We start from the raw sequence: 21,438 nt of genomic DNA on the forward strand, positions 1-21,438 counted from the left end.
AATGTCAGGATTTAGCATGCTGAATCTGGTTTTTGTAAAAGGTATCTGTGACATGATGCAATTCCTTAAGTGAAAGGTAATGTTTGAAATAAAGCTATATGGATGGACCATGAATTCAGGGAATAAAAAAAAGTCATCAAAAGCCCTTGTGCAAGAGTACTCTTAATAGGATAATAATAAACTAGAAACCAGGCCTGGTGGGAATAAAAGATCTAAGAAGAATATAAAAAAATCAGCTAGACACACCAAAAAGTTTGGAAGCATTCAAAAAGAGGTATAATGCCTTTTTTTCTCTTTAAACACACAGCAGAGTGTGCTTTTCTCCCTGCTTCCTGGTCCTGGGAACAATCTTTCACTACCATAGCTTTAATGAAATTTTGAGCTTTGCTGAATTTCTGAGCTTTTCTGGGGCAGGGGAATTGAAGTTACATGGGTGAGAAGTGATTTTTCAAAAACTAGCCAGTGTGATCTCTGAGAAATAATGTTGATGTTCTGAGCATCCTACCCCCTCATCTAACCACTCCCATTAATGTTCAGGACAAGCACCTCTTTACAACAGAGTCTTTCTCCACACACCAGTTACAAGTTTTCCCCTGAAGTGAGGGCTGCTGTATTTATCTTCCACACAAGTCAATTTTAACACAAAGCCACTGAATTTGACAGCTGACAGAAAAAAAAATTGTGAAAAGGGAGAAAGAGCCTTTGATATGATTCCTATTATTCTTCTATACTTGGCTAAAATATTTTCCTAGGATGTGCGTGTAACATGAAAATAGAGAGTCCCCTTTGGTACTTCCTGAATTACAGAGCTGAATCCACTCCCATATACTATGATGTTTAATAACAGTGCAATACTGGGTTTAAGTTCTCTTGGTAGAGTTGAAAGCATTAAGACATTTTACAGCTTCAGTACTGAAACCTGTATTCTTGTGTCCAACTATGACTCCCAATTCAGAGTTTTCAACTGTATCCACAGCAGGCTGTAAGTAAGTACAACTGCCACTGTGCTGAGACTGTGTCCATATTCATACCTGCATACTACTATAAATTTACTTCTCAGCAAAATTCAAACCAAAGAGATGGAGTTTTCTACAAAAGACATAACTGTCATTTTTATTATCATCCCAAAAAGAAAACAGAGTTTGAGAGTTTTAGAAAGAACTTGCACTTTCAGGCAGTACTTTAGAATATCAGACCCTCTAGTCTAGTGCATCAAGCAATTTAACAGACATATTATACCAAATTTGGTGCTGCTAGAAAAAAAAAAAACAAACCAAACCATTTCACAGAAGTGAAAATAGAAGGCAAGCCATCATTTACAGAGAAATATCATATAGAGAAAGCCTTGCAAACTGCTTTCCATTTTCTTCACAAACTTCCATGGTCTCTCTTGCATAGTGAGCCAGAAATCACTTACTTCTTCTTGATGTTGCAGGGCTCATGAATGGATCATCCTGCAATTTGCAAAGAGATACACATCACTAAAACCAGCAGGCATTTCAAGTCATAAACAAGTAAAGTCACCTTTAGATCAAACTAGAAAGCCTGGCCATACAATTCCATGCTTTCTGACAGACCTGGTTTTGTTGGTTTTGATATGAAAAAGGTCATCTATTGACTTAAAACACCATGTGACATATGTGCAGAGAATAGAAGTTTATGTCAGTATGACCAGAACAGCTACTTTGGAATAAGTAATAATCTGTATTTCAGTTGTTAATAAGCAGCACATATCTCAATAAAATTATGTCCACATACACACTGCACATCATAATTTATTGATATTTGCATGAATCAAAAATACTGTTTCTTTTTGCATATTCAAGCAAACATGTAGTATTTTATTACAGGTACAAAAAGAGATAGCACAGTGGGGAGAAGGGACAAGAATGTAGTATTTTCTCTGAAGTGGCCAACATCTGACATTGTTAAGGAATGGATTCTGACCATGCATGTCAGCCTATAAAAACAAACTGCACAATGCTTGACAAAATACAGTGTATTCTATTCAGTGCTAAACTGTGTAAAAATTTCTACTTGTTTAGTTGTGGAAGAAACCATTTCAGTTCAAAGATATGCTGCAAGAACAGACATACTAGACTCGAAGACAGTGTTTTAAATTTTTTAAGAAGTGTACTTAGATAATTTACAACAATAAAATGCCCTGGAAAAGAGCTGTTTCTAAATGCAACAACAACAACAAAAAAACTTCCTTTCTAAAAGAATAAAATATATAATTAAATGAAAGGATATAGCTAAGCACACTAGAAGAGATTGTAATGACTTTCTCTCCCAGGCAATTCCAGGTCCACATTTCAGTAATGATAATTCACTGACTAAAAATTGAAGGGAAAAAGGATTGGATATTTTCCTGAGGTCCCTTCCAGCCTTATTTTTGATAATTATGCAGGTAATCCAATTAAAGTTGGTTGCAATAATCTAGCCCTGTTAGTGAAAAAAATAATAAATTCAATTTTACTCCGAAATGCTTTACTCAAATAGCCGTAAAAGCGAGCTATAGAAACTTACATGAAATAAAACTAAAAAAATAGTACTATACACCATACCTCGTCTGACTCAAAATCAACTCCTCTAGATGCTTGGCTTTGTGAACCTCTTTTACTAAGTGAAGATGTAGTTGGCAACCTTGAAACATATGAAGAGAAGAAAAATGGCATCAGCATGTTCTCAGTTACCAGACATTCCAGTAACTTCCCCCTTAAGAGTTGGGCCACCAATACACAGAGTAAAAATAAATAGAAATAAGTAAAACAATACAAATTCTCAAAATAACATATTAAAACTAAACCTCTGATCAAGTTTACTTCAATCAGTAATCTAATTTTTTTTGTTACAGAAAGATAACCCACATTAACAAGTAAAATTTATGTAAATTCTCTAAGCAGTGCTATGACTTTCCTAAAAATCTGGTAGTCAATCAGATCCTCAGACTCTGCTAACTGCCAGTCAGAAATAAGGCACTTATGGTTGCATTCCTGAACCAAACATACTGACCTTTGGTTTACTTTGGAAGAAGGAGGAACAAAAGAAGTATCTTCTGGATCAGAATCAACATCTATAATATCCTGAAAAAGAAGTGTATTAATGTCTTCCATGGAATTTATTCTTACAGAGAGAGTGCATAATGCTTCAGTACTATAGCACAGAACCCCTAATTTTTTCCGACTATACACCTATTTAGTTATAATAATATACACTTGAGAGAGTCCCAGACTAGAACTGCACAAATTTGCAAATACAGCACAAGTTTATTCTTCACATCTTTGAGCTTGCAGAACCCACGAAAACACTCATGTGTTATATACATGATATATATGTGATATATACACCTCGTATCTTAGACTATGGTCACAAATAAAACCTGGCTTTTCTCAGGCAAACACCATAAAAAAAAAAAAAGGATACAAAAGGTCTCCAAATTAACATGCAGAAACTTCATGCTGGAACTGATCGCTTGGGAACATCTGCTGATCTAGGCTAACATTTTGACCATGCATTTATTTTTCAAATCAACAGTAAAAGACAGCACAACTTCACTCTTACAAGAAGCTGCTTACCTCAGAGTAAGACTGGAATGAATTTAAAGAGTGGTCTGTTTTTGAAGACCTAAAGGCTGGAATAAAACATATGCAGTATTTTTTTAAATGCTCACACAATTAAATGCAAGCAACATTATATTGTTCTTTTTATTTAAGACCTGCCTAGCACGCATTTCCACTGCAAAATACTGTAAAACAAACAAACAAACCAGCCCAAAACATAAATTGTGTCAACCCAGGGATATAACCCTCTGTGCAGCTGCTTCCCAGCCTGGCTGAAAAACCACCAGTAACATTGGTTCAGAGGAAGTGAAAAATATTACTATAATTGAAATTCCTGTATATCTAACATTTTAGACATGAACACATCTGCTAAAATTCATTTGTCTGCAATATTTTAGGTCATTTTCTAATCAATTTAAAATTAAGGTAATTTGCTGATTTTTTTATTAAAATTCCGTCTAACTTGGGGTATTTCGTGGGGGATTTATGTGTAGATTAGTGAGCAGTGTTTTTTTCTTTAATACTCAGATTACCTGTCCTGTTCCCTCAGTGCCTGTCCTCTAGTGCAAGGAAGAGCTACTCTCACATACATAGGCTGCTTAAAGATACGGTTTTCTTCTCTAGTAAAAACAGGCATTTATAAAACTTGCTACAATGTAAGGCTAAATTAAAGTTTACTAAACATCAGTCAAATTTAACTTTTTATCCCCTGAGGAATATTCTGCCTAAAATGTTCTTTCTATACTTATTCCTTAAGAAACTGCATACAATAAAATGCTTCGTATTTCCAGTTCTAGCCAGAAGTTCCTAACACATTTCATTTTAGCCCATGACAGAAGAATATTACTATTCTTTTTTTCCTTTTCTTTTTTCTTTCTCTCATCACTGTTAGTTATTCTATTTCATTAGCACTGAAAGAATCTCTCACAGCTGAAATGGACTGATAGCAAAAAAAAGGCAATTAAGACACTTCATCATTAAGCAAACACCTTCACCACAATTTGAGAGAGCAGATTAGAGTAACAGACAGATCACAGGCCTACCATCCATGATAGACATATTCTTGGCAGGCACAGATACAGGCTTGTAGGATCTGCTGCTAGAAGCTGATTCTTGGCTAGTGGTTCCTGTAGAGATAACAAACAAAATGCAAATCTGTTCAGCAGTTATTTTTTCTCCTCTTTAGTCTATCATTACTGAGTGGGAAGACACTTTAAAAAATCTACATACAATCCTCTTTACTCCTCACTTTCTCCTTGAATCAAAGGCCTCCTTACATGCAGAAGAACTGCTCTGGGTCAAGTACTCAAAGACAGACACAACCTCTTAAGACACAGGGCCCTGCTCTGATGGGATCACAACAGTGTTGGAGTACAGGTTCACAGAACTAGTTTAAAAGCACTAACCCAAGGTGACAGCCTTTGTTTCAACTCAATGTGCTCTAAGACCTTTGGGCATATTACTGAGACAGCTCAAAGGAGTTATTTATTTATATATATATATATATACACACAATGAAAGTACATCTATAATGGAAGTACAACTACCACTGTAAAGTGCACAACCACACACAGTCAAGGAGCTATTTAACTCGTTTTGGTTAGGAAACACTCCCCACTGTTTCAGTCACTAGAAACATTAAAGTCTCTTGCAAATTACATTAGGAGAGAGACAATCTGTACCTCCTCTTTACACTGATCAAACGCATTACCTTTAGCAATGACAAAGGGCTATCCATGCACTTCATTGCACAGACCTTCCCAATAATGCATCTTTTAGGAGTCTACTGTGTTTCTATAGCTGGGAGGAAAGATATTTTTCTTTTAATGAAAGCGAAAAAGACACAACTTAAGCCTTGTAAGGCAGTCAACTGTATGTAATAGTATACCACAAGTATTTGAGAAGAGTTTTTTTTCCAGTAGGAGTTCTTAAGCAACAAATTCCCACCTGATGGAAGCATCAGAAGAGTCATCTTTCAAAGAAAAAAAGGTCAGGAACTGCAGTACAAAGACTCTGAAGTTTTTCTTACCTCTTCCTCTTCGAGACGAACCTCTTGCTGTTGAATTTTGTCCTCTTGCACCTCTTGCCCTACCTCTTGCTCGACCCCTTCCTCGGCTCAGTGTTGAAGAAAGGCCATCACTTGGATTACCAGTGCCTATCATCTCCGTGTCCATGGAATCTTCATCACTGGAGGCTGCAACCAGAACTTCATCCTCAGATCTGTGGGCTCTGGCCCTGATCATTGCCTGAAATGGAACAGTAATTACTACAGGAAAAAGAATCCTAACTCATGACACACACCATTGTTAAATTGTAGTTGTGTACAATAAATATACACTATAACTATAAATAAAAATGTATAGTTCTAAACCAGTGAGGCTTAGAAGACACAAATCCAGTGTTATGGAAGGCAGGGACATCTGTGAAAATACTGAGTCTATTTAATTAGATGCATACATATACAGTAGTTAGCTAAGCTCTGACAACAGAATGGAACTTGTTAATGTGACACACTGTCAGTGGAGTTTGGTGAACAGCTCAGGTCATCCTGTGTCAGCTACATACATCTGCTCAGAGGAAGCACCCTACGGGCTTCACTGACTTGAACTTTACTGATGACAGTGGGTGCTTAAGACAAGTAGTTCAGGTGATATCCCAGATTAGCAGAACTGAATTTCACCCCAGGTGTACTTTCTCTCAAAATTTCATTCCAGTCCCACATAACTTGCAAAGACAAAGGAGCATCCATGCTATCAGTAGCTGGCAATTCTCCTTGGAAATACACATGCAATCTAGGTACGAGTACCTGGGAGATCTAAGATTTAAGATTGCTGATAAGGACACAGTACCTAAAGGTCTACCAATACTCCCAATTGGTTCCATTAATGCCACCCAATACAGTCCATCCACATGTGATAATGAGATCACAAATAGCTTAAAGCTGAAAGATTTTTCAAAGTCACCTGCCTGGTCTAACCTCAGTTAAAAGCAAGAAATAATGCACATTCAGGTTCACAAATTTGTACAAGAGACCTCAAAAGCCAAATCAAGCAGTAGCTTAGGTACATATTATCCCAAGATTTAAAACAGACTTACTAAGCTTTAAAGGCAGACAGGCACTTTTTGGCAAGGATAATGGTGAAGTACTGCTGAAGCATTGCTAAATGACTGCATTTATATGCAGAAGTCATGACTATTTTTCAGCCTATGGTCAAAATTCAGAGGAATTACCTCACGGACTTCCTTATCCTCTTCTTCAGTATTCTTTTTTCTACTCTCTCTGAATTTTCGCACCTGAATAAAAAAAAAGTTCCTGTCAAAATAACAGTTCATATCATACAATAATCAAAACACAGTAAGTGCAAAGCTTTAATCACTGAATCATTAAATCAAGCTCATGTGAGAAGTGAAGAGTGCAAGAATAACTGAAGTTTGTCTGGGGCCCTTTCATGCTGTCCCTACAGTTTAAGAATCTCACATTCTGTTAATAACTGGAGCTACATCACTGGGGTGGAAGAAAGCTCAGGACATGATGGAGATACTGTGTTTAAGAGAAGAAGAGTATACATAATTTTGACAATAACGGACATTGAAATATGAATAACTGGAAAAAGGGGTAGAGATGAAGAACCAAGATAGAAAATAACTATTATGAGAAGAGACAATGTTGCAGTACATGTACAACTAAGGAAGCTCAACTTGACAAATATGGAAAAAGATATGAGGCGTGACAGAAAGAAGGCATTAGTTCTGAAGACAAAACAACAACAAAAAATCCACCCTAAAGTGTCACGGAAAGCCTGCAGGTACTGATTGTTTATGGTCTCTTTCAACCCCTCAGGAATTAAAGCTATCAGTAAGAAAATAGGTAGATGCAGCCTTCCTTCCCCATCAAATACTTCTTTAAACAGTGCACAGATAAGCTGAACAACTTCTTCTACAATTTTGAGTATTACAGCTTAATACATGGGCTTGTGTGGGAGCTTGATGAGATGATAAAAATGTCTATCAAAGGTTGCTCAATACACATAAACCAGACCTATCTCTGCGATACCCTGAGCTGTAAGCAGTCAAGCAGTTAGAAGCAAGTAGAGCACCTGAAGGATAAATTTTCTTTATGCTTGTCCTGTTCTTGTACTCTTCCCCAAGCCAATACAGAAAAGCTATGAAGAGATTTTATCTATCATCTTTCTCACAATAGTGGAAATAAGTAGTTTTACATGTATTAGACAGATTTTTTTCTATGTACATGTGTGCAACCTAAACCCCATTTTCAATAAAAGCTTTGAAATCATATACTTAAAACTTCCTCATAAATTAATTTTTCATTTATTAATCGCAGAAAATGACTAGAGGCAAGTGTTGCACATACTCCACACACAGGCAATCTATTAAACCATGTTTGAGCACTAATTTTTCTACTGTCTTGACCTCTCTTGGGCAATCAACATTAACAGAATATTACCTCCTCATCTATTTTTTCTTCCTCTGCATCCGTGCGACGCTCCTTGAGAAACCTCTGTGTTTTTTCTAGTTGAAATTTCACCAGCTCTTCTATGGCATCTTTTTCCTCTTTGTCCACAAACTCCTGCACTGCTTCTCCCATTCCTCTTTCAGTTAGAAGTGAAAGCTGTACTTTCTTCAGAATTGGGGAAAATAATTTGTTAAGGAGCATTTGCCATTAGAGAAAGCAAGCAATATTCCAGCTGTTTCAGATAAGTATTACATTAAGTTGGTTGCAAAACCAGTAATGTGCATTGAATATCTCAATCAGAGAAAAGCACAGCAATAAGCAAATGTTACTTGTCATAAACCAGTTACAACTCTCTTGCTACTAGCATGTCACACCTACTTTACAGAGAATTTTCCAAATTAGTCAAAGCAAAAATCTTTATGAACAGTAAAGAAACTGCAATGCTAGTTATTATCTAAAATAAAAACTTCCATGAAATAATGCTGCCCAGAGGAATAAACTTTCTAGTTATTATGAAACAAAATGTTTAAATAAAATAAGCATAACAAAAGAATATTATTTATGCTGTCCTGATACTGACACCTAGCATGTGTCCAAGGTTAGGCAGGATGATGTAATTTGAAGGACCTTCACCTCAAGAGTTCTTGCTCTAAAATTCTTGCTGTTCTGAAACAGCTTCTGCAAGTTATGCTTGATCAACTACATCAAGCATTTGGGCACCTGGCTCACTGATTATTTTTTTATCTCTGAGATGTTACTGCATTGGTACTGGGAAAGGGAAATATACTAGATTTAACAGCAGGGTGGGAAGAAGGCAAATTATTTGGGGTCTCTCTTCCTTCTCCCTGCTCTGCTTTGAATAAAATGTGGAAGTGCACTACAGCTGAGGACACAAACACACTGCAAAGTAACAAGTGACTCCAAGCCAGCTGGATAGTAAATGCTACAGTCTCACACTAGCCCTAGAGTAAATTAAGGTAGCTCTTCCCTCAGAGCATGCTGCCTCACATTTTCCTCCTGTACGTGAGTACATGACATGTCACTCAGTACAGGGCAGACACTGCACGTTCACACGAAGAGCTACCACACTCTCAAACCAGTGCTTGTTCACATACCTACACCACCTATACACAACAGTTACTTGTTAGTCTGAGACACACACTTCATGTAGTAATTCTCAGTTTTATGGGAAATAAATTCACTTCTTGGTGAATGTCAGAGTCTTTTCAGGGCACTCTACTTCCATTAAGAAAAAAAAAAAAAAAAAGATCGTATGACATTAAAAAGGGAAATTATAAAAGGAAGAAAAATACCTTCTCTGCTGTCTGGAAATACTGCTTTACAAGGTCTTCCACCCTCAGTGTCATTCCCTCAGCAGGTCTGCTAACCAATTTTCCAAAATTAAGATCAATGTCTAGAATAGAAAAGCACAGTGGCATCATCCACATTTGCAGCTTTTAATTATTAGCATCCCACTGACAATAGCAGGAAAAAAGGTTAATGCAGGCCTCTTAAGAACTGTGGTCCCTTTTATATGTAAAGCTTTTTGTTCTTTTTAGAGTCTATTGATTGGAAACACAGTATTTGTGCAGACAGCTCCACCTCTAGCAGATATAAAGAGTTCTTATAACTAACACACATCTGGAATTATATCTTGAACACTATGTTCTGAAGAGTCTTATAATTGAACTCTAGAAGATAGAAGAAAATAGAATAGAAGAATAGATAGAAGAAAATCATAGGAGCCATCGAAGCACGGAAGTTTTGTATAAGTAACCCATTTACAAGAAAAGAAATTTTCCTCCTCAGCATGCTGACTGATTTTCAATAGAAAATGCTCATAGCTCATCCCCCATTCTCAGGCAGCAAGGTAGGAATGGCAGAAGAATTAGAGGGATAATCATCTGAGGTTAGCACATACCACACAAAGTAACATAAAGTGCCTACAGACTGCTTTAAGATGTCTACCACATGAAAGCACAAACCATTGCTTTGTTTGAGGGGTTATATAAGCAGCTATGACAAAAGAAACAGTAACAACTTCTGAATTCCTGAAGTCTTAACATCACCTGTACTGAACCACAATGTGCACATGCAAAGAAAACATTGAGCCCTCCATTAGCCACTTCCCTTGTACTGGAGGCTATCTAATACAGCAGTGCAAAAGCCATGGTATCATTTTTATATTCCCTTCCTGAAGCTGACATGCATGCTAAGTAGGAAAAGTAAAATGTATTGGTGAAACATGGTGACAGATGTGGTAGCTAGTGTGTATTCTGAAAATGGTAATGAGACTATGCAACTATGAAAAGAGAACACCAAAGCAAAATAAACCAAGACCTATACAGTAAAATTTTAAAAACACCTCACTAAAAGAAGTTTTTATTCATGAAATACTGTTTTGAACTTTATAGAACTGGCAGTATTCATAAAAACTGTCACTGGAATTAGACAATGCACTTACAATGTACTAATATGAACCAGTAAAAGTTTTTTAGCACATTGTGTTCCTGTACAAGCTGAATCTTCATTAGCTACTATTACAAATCCAGTATTTGGATGACAATATCTATTAATCATTTATTAAAAATTCTAGGCACGGTGAGAAATGCTGCAATACTAACAGCTATCATTTGTTTTGCACAAATATTTGAATAGAAACAGACCTAGAAGAGACAAGCCAAGAGCACCTCATACACATGATTAATTAGGGCAAAAAAGTGCTGTCCTACCTTTGGACCTTTTTTAAAAATATATGAACATCTCTTAAGCCCATACCCTTCATTACTATTTTAGGGAAAAACAAATGTACTACTACAAAATAAAATTAAAATACAAAGGGAAAAAGCACTATACCCATCTCTTTTCCTTCAGAGTGTCCAAACCAAATAATCTTATTCTAAGAAGTCTCAGGAGTGAGCCACTTAATGCCTTTCATGGTAATTGTCACAGAACCATAGTCTGTGAAACAACAGACCAATCACAGAACCAATCCAGTCTGGCATGGGGCTATATGTATTACTATAAGCAACTGAGTAAGGTCTGAGGCCAAAGGAAAATGGAACTGTTTAAGAGTAACTGTAAGAAAATGCTGTGCTGAATATCAGAATTTTTTGACAAACCCAGAAACAGAAGAGAAATAATTGTACAATATATACACTTAAATAAGATAATGCATCTTTACTCCTCCTATAACACATTAGGTGGTAGATACCAAGCCTTTGCAAGTGCTGGGCAACAAAATAAAGAAAGAAGAATGAAAACAAAGGCAAGCCAATGATTGCTTCTTTCATAATCACCTTTTTTCTCTTTTTGTTCACGATGCCTGAAAAACTGTATGATGTCTTTTGGGTTAGCCACTCTATGCATGTACTTCTGGCTGAAACGGTGGACACTGAATGGTTCAAAGCCACCTGCATAATTAACCTAAGAGAGGAAGAACAAATTTAAATATGAAACAAACAGAAACAGAGAAGTCACACAAAACAAATTTGTTATGCTTCAAAGAAAAAATTAGAAGAAATAAGTCAACCTAAAATTAACGCCTTACTATGCATTAATAGTTAGCTAATAACAGCTAATAATAACATTAACAGAATAGCTAATAACAGCTCATATTTATAACTTGCTCCAAATTTGTTTCATTTACTAGCCTTCACAATGGTTTCTGATTAGGTTAGGAACACACACAGGATAATATGATTTAAAAAAACTTCACAGTAAATAGCCACTTTTGATGCCCTTACTCAGGCCAGCAGTGAAGTACACTTATGACCAATCTCATCCTTTACCTTAGAGTACTAGTTACACAGGTAAACAGAAGCATGGTAGGTGATTTATATTTGCCTGTACACAGCAAAAAAAATGTATATATTATGTGTTTACACAAGAAGCATGACTTTGCTCTGAAGCCCTTCACAGTGACCTCTAAAAACAAAGCAATCCAAGCTGAATTTCTTACTCTTAATCTTATGATAGGCTTCTCTGGCTGGCGGGGATTTCCCAAGCGTTCTCTTTCTGCGTTGTCCAGCATCAATTCCACCTGTGAAGGAGAATTAGAAATTCAGTTCCATTTTGTTCTCTTACAGATTCCTGAACATTTCAAGTATAACTTAAAATACATCCAGTTGCAAGAGGAGCTATCAAAATAAATCCTTATATAATGTGCTCTCATTCCTGAACACGTATGTACCAGTATCCAGCCAAAAGCCATTAAAAATGACCAAGAACAACATGACAATGAAAGGTTTATTCTTCAGATACAGTGTAGTCCAGCAGTATCTACACCACTGATCACTCATATTTTATAGCCACTATGCTTTGCTAAATTTCTAGTTCCAGGGAAAAGCAGGAAGAGACTTAAATAAACCTAAGAACTAATCAATTAATAAACTTGCTTAGTTACTTCTGCCACTTCAGACTGCACGGCCAAGCTCTCAGGGTTTAGGTCAATGTATTTACGCTGGTTCCAAAGTGCACATCCAACACTGCCCCACTCTTAGGTGCAAGCTTTTGTACAAAGATGATATGACACCCAAAAACCAGTTCCAGCCTACTTTAACAGGTCATCCCAATCAAGGAATCTGGAAGCCAAGGCTGCAGAGTGAATGTCATGGAATTAGCTTCCTATGGAAACACTGTCTGAGTTAGTTTTAATATGGGGCAAGACACAAGATTTCTCATCTTCCAGTCTCAAAACCAGTCACAGATCCCATCCCCTGTCCACACACTGTCATCCATAAACTGTTAGCACCACAAGTTACCTTTTCCATGCAGAACGCCTGTATTGCCTGAGTAACATTAGGATTGTCAGGATTAAAAAGATCTGGATGATCAGCTAGAACAATATCCTCTATATGGAAAGTTCGCACTGTCTCTAGAGCAATCTTCTCCATTTTCATTTTTTTCCCTTTAACATGCAGCAAACCAATGTGTCTAGAAGGAGAAAGGTAACTTACTAGAAGGTAAGAGAACTATGGTATAAATATTTGTTTTCAAATTCATGTTTACTTTTCAGGGACAAAATTTCAAAAGCTATAGGAAGATCTGTACTTCAAGGTTGGCCCTACCAAATTTCCATTTTATTATATTTAGATTGTGCTTGGTGCATACACAAGCACCTGCACTCAGCTCCTTGTATTCCAATTTATCAGGATGTAACTCCTCTTAGCTAAATTCCATTAGCTTCTAACGTTAGATTAAATTGTAAGCAAAGTAAAAGTTTTACCAGGCACTCATTCCATCTACTTTTCTACTTTAAGAGTCATACTCTGAAGCTAATCCACACAGTAATACAACTCTTTCCATACTCTGTACAAGTATTTTTCTGTTCTCAACACAACACCTGAGACATGTAAGACAAGGGATAAACAAGAACAAAAAGAAAAGCTCACGCACTTCTTCATGGCTTCTCCAGGGGACAGAGATGTCACCACTGAACTTCCTGGCTGAGAAACATAGAAACGTTGCTGTTCATTTTGGAATGGAGCTATTTTGCACTCATGTTCATGACCCCACACAACAAGATCAATAAAGTCATCTAAAAACTGCTCTGGAATGTAGTTGGTAGCTCCATGTTTGCTCCTGTTCAAGAGAAGAGAAGAGAAGAGTAATGGATGGGCAAGGGAAGAGTGAAGGAGGAAAAAAACATCAGTGTGATTTAAAATAATACAGGAACTCCAGCAACAATATCTGACATACATGTCAGGTCTTCTTCACATTTATTCCTCACACAGTTGTTTAGTGTTTGGTTAAACAAAAAGGCAACTTACACAGCTTGCTATTTTACATAGTTCACTGTTTTCTGCTCCCTTCCTTTTATTTGGACCTCTGTTTTCTTCTTACTTGGCTTACAAGACCTTAGTTTTTTTTCTATATGAATCCTTTTATAGCACCTCATGGCCATCAGTTTTGGTTGTTTGTTTTTAAATGGTGGGGTAAAACCCACTGAATTAAACAGACATGGGACACACCATCCCCAACGCCTTTCTGGAAGACAAGGGAGATGGGGGAGTGAGTTCCTTCAGCCTACTGATAGGCATCAGTACACAGGGTTATCTGAGCTGTATTTGTTTACATCTGCCTCACCATTATTTGAACATGAGGACTGCCCTCTTCTTCAGGAAAAATTAGAAGAAAGTATTTGGAAAAGAACTCTGCCTGTTCCTACTGCCACTGCTGGGAGAAGCCTGTAGGCAGACCAAACACGTTACCTGTCTGCAAAGCACAGCAGTGCAAGGGAACATAGGGTTATTGTTGAACTACAGTTCAAACAAGGATAGAAAATGCAATATGAAGTTTGATGTTCTCCCAGCTGTAACAAGCAGAAAGGACTTAATTATAAGCATATTACACTACAAACCCTCCACTGCCCCTAACTATAAAAGTTTGGGATGAAATTTCCCAACTCCTCTAACTCATTTATTTCATTTTCCTTTGCGATTCTTCTCCAAAAAGAGCTGTAAAACAATGTTTTCACTAGTGAAAATCTTAAGAAACCAGCTATTCACAAGAAGCATGAACTAACACAGCTGGCTTGCTCACCTATCCTTTTCCAGGCAGTTTAATGAAGTAACACAGTAAGTCGCTGTAATTCATTCAATACTGTTACCTATTTTGATGAATCACAAACAAGTTAAACCAACTATCTTCATCTTCCTTTGGTCTCAGCATGGTTACTTGCTTATTGACAAACATACGATACAACCTCTCATCTGGAATAGCTCCTGAAGTGGACAAACAACAACAAAAAAAAATTTTTGTGTGGTAAACAAGTCTGTATTTTATAGTATTTTTGCCAGAAACTCTATCAAAAAAGCAAGAAGAACAAAATATAGTAGCATTCCAGTACCTAAAGTGGGCTTACAATAAAGCTGGAGAGGGACTTTTCACAAGGGAAAGCAGTGACAGGACAAGGGGGAATGGTTTTAAACTGAAAGAGGATAGATTTAGGTTGGATATCACAAAGTTGTTCTTTACTGTAAGGGTAGTGAGGCACTGGAACAGTTTGCCCAAGAAAGTTGGGTATGTCCCATCCCTGGAAGTCGCTGATAATTTCCTTGATGTTTTTAACTACTAAAAAAAAACCCAAACCCGAACTATCCTTAGCCAGGCTCATGATGCATATCAATAAATCCCATATGGAGTGTCCATAATTTGTATGAGAACAAAAGCTCTCTGAATCAGAGAAAGTCAAAAAGGTTTAAATAATTCTGGCACAAACACAAAGAAACACTCATGAACATCTTCATGCAGCAACACTGGTACTTTAGAAAGTTGTTGCATTTCTCAGTAACGATTTTGTCATCGAAAACTTTTATATTGTGGTATTAGAACATTCTACTAACTACTGACCCTTCAAACATCTAGCAAGCTTTTAAAGTATACCATTAAACACAAAATCATGGCCAACTAGGACTTAATTTATAGCTACAAAAGTTTCTTGGAATTAAGTGTTTAAGCACTCATAACCGGACAAAACATAAGGGTGAAAAAATAAGATCATAACAGTTAACTTCTCCAGACAGAAAGCAGTCAAAAATAACCATTCTAAGTAAGAAGTGAGGGTAGAGGGGAATTCAGTGGAGAAAATACAAAGAAACAAAACTGAAGTTGAAAATCTATCATAGAACCATTTTAAAGTATGAAACTCTAAAGTTTCTTTAAAGAAACTGAGATTACCCATGGCCAATGTTACTTATGAACCACTTCAAACAGACACGCAAGACATTAGGTTTCTGCTCAGACACCTTATGTTTTTAAATATAACCAAAATGGCACATGAACACAGGGTGTGTAAGTTTTGCCTAAGTAGGATGAAATAAGCTTAATACACAACAGAGAGAATTTAAGAGTGTGATTGCTCTGACCCGATACACAAGCACTGTCTGTGGTTAACTTAAGCACGGTTCATTTAACACCAATAAAAGTACAAAAATCAAGCTTAGCAAGATTTATCTAAATGAGCAAAAAACCCCCAACCCTGTCAGGCAGTGACACACAGCAAGAGGAGAAACCTGACACTGTCACAGAATTGATATGCTTTAATTTAGATTATGTAGAACTTCATGTTTGTTGCAGCCTTATAAGTTTGTTCCAACTTTATTTAGACCTATTAAATTTCAGTAATACATGAACAGTCTAGTCACAGTCTGGCAGACAAACACTTACCCAAGCCATACAGAGCAATTTTTGTTCTACCCTTACGCAGTAAAATAGGACTAATATCTATTTTCTCCACAGAGGTTGAACGTCCAAAGTGATTCAGCAGTCCTGCACAGCTTAAAACATCCAATGCACACAGTGCATCTGCCTATAACAAATATTAAGAAACAAATATAAAAATTTGAACAGAACATTTAGTGTTTAATGTCTAAATGAAAGTCTCAAAAGTAAGAGTGAATATCTTTCCTTAAGTAACTTCTGCAGCTGAAAAACCCCATCACATATACTAGGGGCTTTGTTAGTACTCAAGAGTACAGAAGAAAATCCCTTTCCTTACAAGTCATGCTTCATTTGAACAATGTGCAATTAAATATTAAACCATTCAAAAAAAAAAAAAAAGAAAAAGAAAAACCCCACAGAAAAACACCCAAACCAGCCCGTCTCTAAACTACTACAAAAATTATCTGGTTAAGCTAACTAACTCATAATAAGTTCAAAGTTAAACTCCTGCTAGAACACTCATCTCCATGATACACTGCTATTTCACATAAAATGCAAAATTATTAATTCAACACATGCAGTTTAATGCTTTCTAAACATCCTTTTCCAGCTTACTTTCAGTAGCTTGTTTTTAAGCTACCATTTCACTATTATTAGATTATCCTCCTTGAAAATGGATGATGCATGTCAATTACATATGCAAAAACCAAAATATCAAAATTCTCTTTCTTTAAGAAAAAAGTTTTCAGTCACTACAGATGGAATGTTTCAGAAACTTTCTGAAAGACTGCCACTTCTTGGCATGAAAAGTCATTCTGTTCTCAATGACAGAAACCTACATAAATTAAGAAATTAAACACAGTTCATATGGATCTCTTATTTCCATTTGCTTTTTAATGTCACACTTAACTTGTTGTCACTTATTAATAAAATTCCTAAAGGTACACAAAATATTTACACAAAGAGTGGAGCAACTGACTAAAACTAGGTGTGATCTCCAAGAACTTTATTTCTATACAAGTCTCTCTACTGCTATATCTCTGTAATGCAACAGTACAATTATGATAATAATTACCCCTGTGGGATCATCATGATTGCCATGAATACTAAAAACTGGAAGAGAAATGTTGAGATTTTCATCTTGATAATTCACCCATGGAAACCTGTACAAAAAGAGGAAAAGAAGTTAAACTGTATCTGCAAATTTGTGTATGATTCTCAATATTCTCCTCAAACTAACTTCATCACAAATAGATCATGGCTGCAGAACAAATGAGAATGAAGTGATTATGAATAAGCCTAAGGTTAATCTTAAGCATAAGAAGATTCTTACTCACGGACTAGAATGACACTTCCCATGGGGAACAGGGTAGCATAAACCCCTATTTTTTTAGAACAAGCCATGAAAAGAATTGTACAAAAAATTGTGTGGCAGTAGTGGATTAGGCTGTGCAACCTGTGCTTACACACAGGGAACTCTGCTAGTTTTACCAAAACAACTCATGTGAACTGGCTTACTTGTATTGTACTTGCAAAATGGAAACTATGTATTACATAAATACATCAAGAATCACAGCACATTCAGAAATTTCTCAAAATATTGTACGCATTCCTTTACAGACTTGGATGTCAGGTGAAGTTATCCTGTAAACCGTCCCACACAGACAGGCCTAAAAATTCCAGGTTCCAGTCATGGAGGACATAAATTAAAAATCACAACAAACTCACCCAATACACAAACCAAGCCTTACATGACAATTTATAGTAACATACTTACTTGCTGTGATGAAAATTAACTGCCTGATCACTCAAAATTTCAAACTGAACAGGACGATCACCCATGCAGTATTTTCTTAGTGACTCCAAACAAGAGTGTACTGTTTTTCTGGAGGGTTTGTTGTCGTGAAAAAGGTCCCCACCTAATAAAATAAAGTCCACCTGCATGTAACAAAAAGCTTCATTATTTTAATACAACATTTTGTATTACCTTGGAAGACTTCTAAGCAAATTGTTTAAATTATTTCTTCTAGAGAGTTCCACATACTTCCTCATATCTGAGGAAGTATACTTCTAGCTAAAAGGAATTAGTAGTAGTAGAAACAATACTTAACTTCCTTATGAAAAAAAAAAATTGAATTATTAATTAAAACAAAATCAACCCCAAAAAGACCCATTCATGAAGAGCCATAGGAGAAAACAACTGAGAGTGGTAAAAAAAGGATCAGTGTACTATTGTAATAAAGGTCTCCAAATGGGCTCCTGAACACTTTTTGACAGGCATGAAAAGCTACTTTATTTTTTCACTGCTGCACTACCTAGTGGGAAGAAATCAGTAGCTATCACCACATTATTTTGAGAAGGTACTAGATGCAGTTTCTGCATATATTGCATATATTTAGCTTTTGGAAAAGTATTAGGAAAACAACCTCATCAAAATTACAAAGAATCTGACTAACAAACATCCAGTCCTTAAAAATGGAATCATAGAATCGTTTAGGTTGGAAAATACTCCAAGATCATCAAACCCAGATGTCAACTCAGCACTGCCAAGGCCAACACGAAAGCATGTCCCCAAGTTTTAAATACCTCAAGGGATGGTGACTCCACCACTCTCCTGGGCAGCCTGTTCCAGTGCTTGACAATCCTTTCAGGGAAGGAATCTTTCCTAATATCCAGTCTAAACCTTTTCTGGCGCAACTTTAGGCCATATGCTCTAGTCCAATTGCTTGTTCCTTCAGAGAAGAGCTCAACTCCCACCTGGCTACAACCTCCTTTCAGGCAGTTGTAGAGAGCAATACAACTCTGAGCCTTCTTTTCTCCAGGCTTCCTCAGCCACTCCTCATCAGATTTGTGCTCCAGACCCTTCCCCAGCTCCTCTGCCCTTCTCTGGACACGCTCCAGTGCCTCAATGTCCTTCTTGTAGTGAAGGGCCCAAAACTGAACACAGGATTCGAGAGTGCCAAGTACAGGGGGACAATCACTGCCCTGGTCCTGCTGGCCACACTATTGCTGATCCAGGCCAGGATGCCATTGGCCGCCTTGGCCACCTGGGCACACGCTGGCTCATGTTCAGCTGCTGTCAACAAACTCAGGCCCCAGAGATGCAGCAGGCTTCCCTAAGAAGTGAATCCAGTCTGCATATTGGGCCTTCTGTTCCCATTAGAAAGCAGTCTCCTGTAACAACCCATCTTTTTTCTTCATGGAAGGAGTTTTGATATTGGGCACAGGCAACTTAACCTCAGCAATACCTCTATGCTAGATGAACCACTGTTCTTGTTCGGTTTCACTCGCAGAGCCTCAAACCTGTTATGCCAGGGCATGTGGAGAGGTGGGGCAGTCCCGGAGGAGATGCACCTGCTGTGCTGGGCAGGAACTTGTTGCCATTGCCCCCTCTCCCTTAATTCAGTGAGTTCATCCAGAGGGAGTGAGGACACGGAATCCCCTGTATCATGTGTCCTGTCTGCCTGTCAGGCCTGCCCCAAGGAATGCAAGGTGTGATTCCAGTAGTCTCTCTCACACACACTCCCTGATACTCCTCAACTGGAGCTGTGTCTGAACAGAGAGCTCCATCTGGGCAGCTCTGTCAGTTGTGGTGGATGCAGAGAAATGCCATGGGTTTCTGCCAGATAGACACCGCTGCTCCCTGGTGGAGCTGGCAGGGCTCAAGGGCCCTTCTTGCACAGAATGTCATGCCACGGCATGTGTGTTTACCATGTTGGAGGTGCTCCTGCTTGCTGCCACTCCCCAGGAGCTTCTTTCACAGGTGGGGGGGGAGTACTTGGCTGCCACTGCTCCTGACCTCACCCAGGTCCCATCAGCCGCTGCGGGCTCCTGGAAACTCCCAACTCCAACTCTCGGCTCCCCCCGACGTTGTCCCGGTTCAGGAAGTCCCCCTGTCCTGTCCACCACACTACAGGATTTTGCTGGCGATTGCACAGGCACCGGAGCTGCTCGACACCAGAGCTGCACACTTCAGCGACTCAGCACTGCACCACACTTCAAAAGCTTCTAACAAATCTCTGCTGATTTGTCAGACTGTATATCACTACTCTCACTCTCCTCAATTATTTTTCCTCCTTGCAGTGACAAACCCTCTCTAAATACCACTGAAACTGGTGCAGGCAATCCCAAAACACTGCTAATGCCACCAAAGTCACGACTCAGTAAGAATGCTCTAACAGAGAAACAGGCCTTCCTTTTACTAAAACAGAAACGAAACTGAACGTAACCAACAGTTCAGCCATTTGATTTGGTGTTACTAGAGACTGTATCAGGACTAAGCTTTACAGCTTCTGGCAGATTGGACCATATTTTCAACAGCCCCAGTCCTCCCCTCTCCCAAAAGTAGCACTTACTTCATTTTTTCGAGCGTGGTCCAGGATTTCATTGAAAGTTACAAATGTATCATTTCCACGTACTGGATCCTTCTCCAAATAGCCAAGATGAATATCAGTAGCAACGAGTATTTTAAAGGTATCTTCATCATCTCTGAAGAAGACAGGAAAACTTGTGTCAGAGAGCAATACACATAGGGAATTTCAACACAGTCTTCAATAAGGTACGTTGATCCGTCCAAAGTCATGACACGCCGAGATTTGCCATCCAACTCTACCAAGTATCAGTCCTATAAGAGCGTCAAAGTATTTCACTGTTTGTATTGCAAACAGCACATCTCCAAAACAGCCAATTGGAAGATTTGTTTATCCCAGTCATTCTGCTCTCCTAAAGAGCTGCAAGCATTCCCCTGAAATATGTAATTAAAAACGAAAGAATCCTTAGTATGCTTTTCGCTTTAAAAAATACTCGTTGAACAGCCTAATTCTCTCTTTGAACTGGTAATCTACACGTGTATGAAGGCAAGCATGGTGATCATTAGGACATGAGGGAAAGCACAACTGATGGTCCCAGCTCTTCTTAACTCACCCCAGACATACACAACACTTGCTGTGTGATGTGCCAGGACGGCACGGAGCTGCAGACAGGGGGAACTTACTGTGAGTTGACGGTGCTCATCCTCGTGCCAAGGCTCCTCAGGGGAAGGCTCTGGCACAGCGCAGTCAGTCAGCTCCTCTCTTCACAGACGGTACGCGAAGCGCAAGAGACAAAACCAGGCGCTGGGTCAGCGCAGGGAGCACAGTGAAATGCGAGCACAGTGCACGATCACGGACCCAGCTCTATCACCCGCCCCGCTCCCGCTCCCGCCGCTGCTCCGGCCGGGCACCACCCCGGCCCTTCCGT

The 21,438-nt window shown here is 38.2% G+C and overlaps 1 protein-coding gene across 2 annotated transcripts; it reads right to left on the reverse strand.

The window, feature by feature from the left end:
* Nucleotides 1–1,085: 1,085 nt before the first annotated feature.
* MRE11 (MRE11 homolog, double strand break repair nuclease) lies at nt 1,086–21,435 on the reverse strand. Of its 2 annotated transcripts, XM_010400630.3 has the most exons (19): nt 21,194–21,435; nt 20,556–20,688; nt 17,978–18,138; nt 17,276–17,363; nt 16,207–16,348; nt 14,648–14,762; nt 13,435–13,620; nt 12,801–12,972; nt 11,999–12,079; nt 11,337–11,463; nt 9,351–9,451; nt 8,029–8,202; nt 6,795–6,857; nt 5,593–5,809; nt 4,607–4,690; nt 3,579–3,634; nt 3,016–3,086; nt 2,568–2,646; nt 1,086–1,454 (listed from the first exon to the last, which is right to left on the reverse strand). In XM_010400630.3, exons 1-19 carry the CDS (start codon nt 21,211–21,213, stop codon nt 1,410–1,412), a joined length of 2,115 nt encoding a protein of 704 aa, XP_010398932.1. In that variant the 5' UTR covers nt 21,214–21,435; the 3' UTR covers nt 1,086–1,409. The 2 variants fall into 2 exon arrangements, with proteins under 2 accessions (XP_010398932.1, XP_010398933.1); XM_010400631.2 differs by lacking the exon at nt 21,194–21,435 and having other exon boundaries at nt 17,978–18,119; nt 20,556–20,642.
* Nucleotides 21,436–21,438: the final 3 nt, after the last annotated feature.

This window comes from Corvus cornix, chromosome 1 (assembly GCF_000738735.6).
Source record: "Corvus cornix cornix isolate S_Up_H32 chromosome 1, ASM73873v5, whole genome shotgun sequence".
Taxonomy (NCBI): Eukaryota; Metazoa; Chordata; class Aves; order Passeriformes; family Corvidae; genus Corvus; species Corvus cornix.

Coding starts and splice junctions, on each gene's coding strand:
- MRE11 (XM_010400630.3), bottom strand. CDS start 21,213: ATGAGCACCGTCAACTCACA. Junction 12,080..12,800: donor AGGCGTTCTGCATGGAAAAG/GTAACTTGTGGT, acceptor TCTCCTTCACAG/GTGGAATTGATGCTGGACAA. Junction 11,464..11,998: donor AGCCTATCATAAGATTAAGA/GTAAGAAATTCA, acceptor TTCCTCTCTTAG/GTTAATTATGCAGGTGGCTT.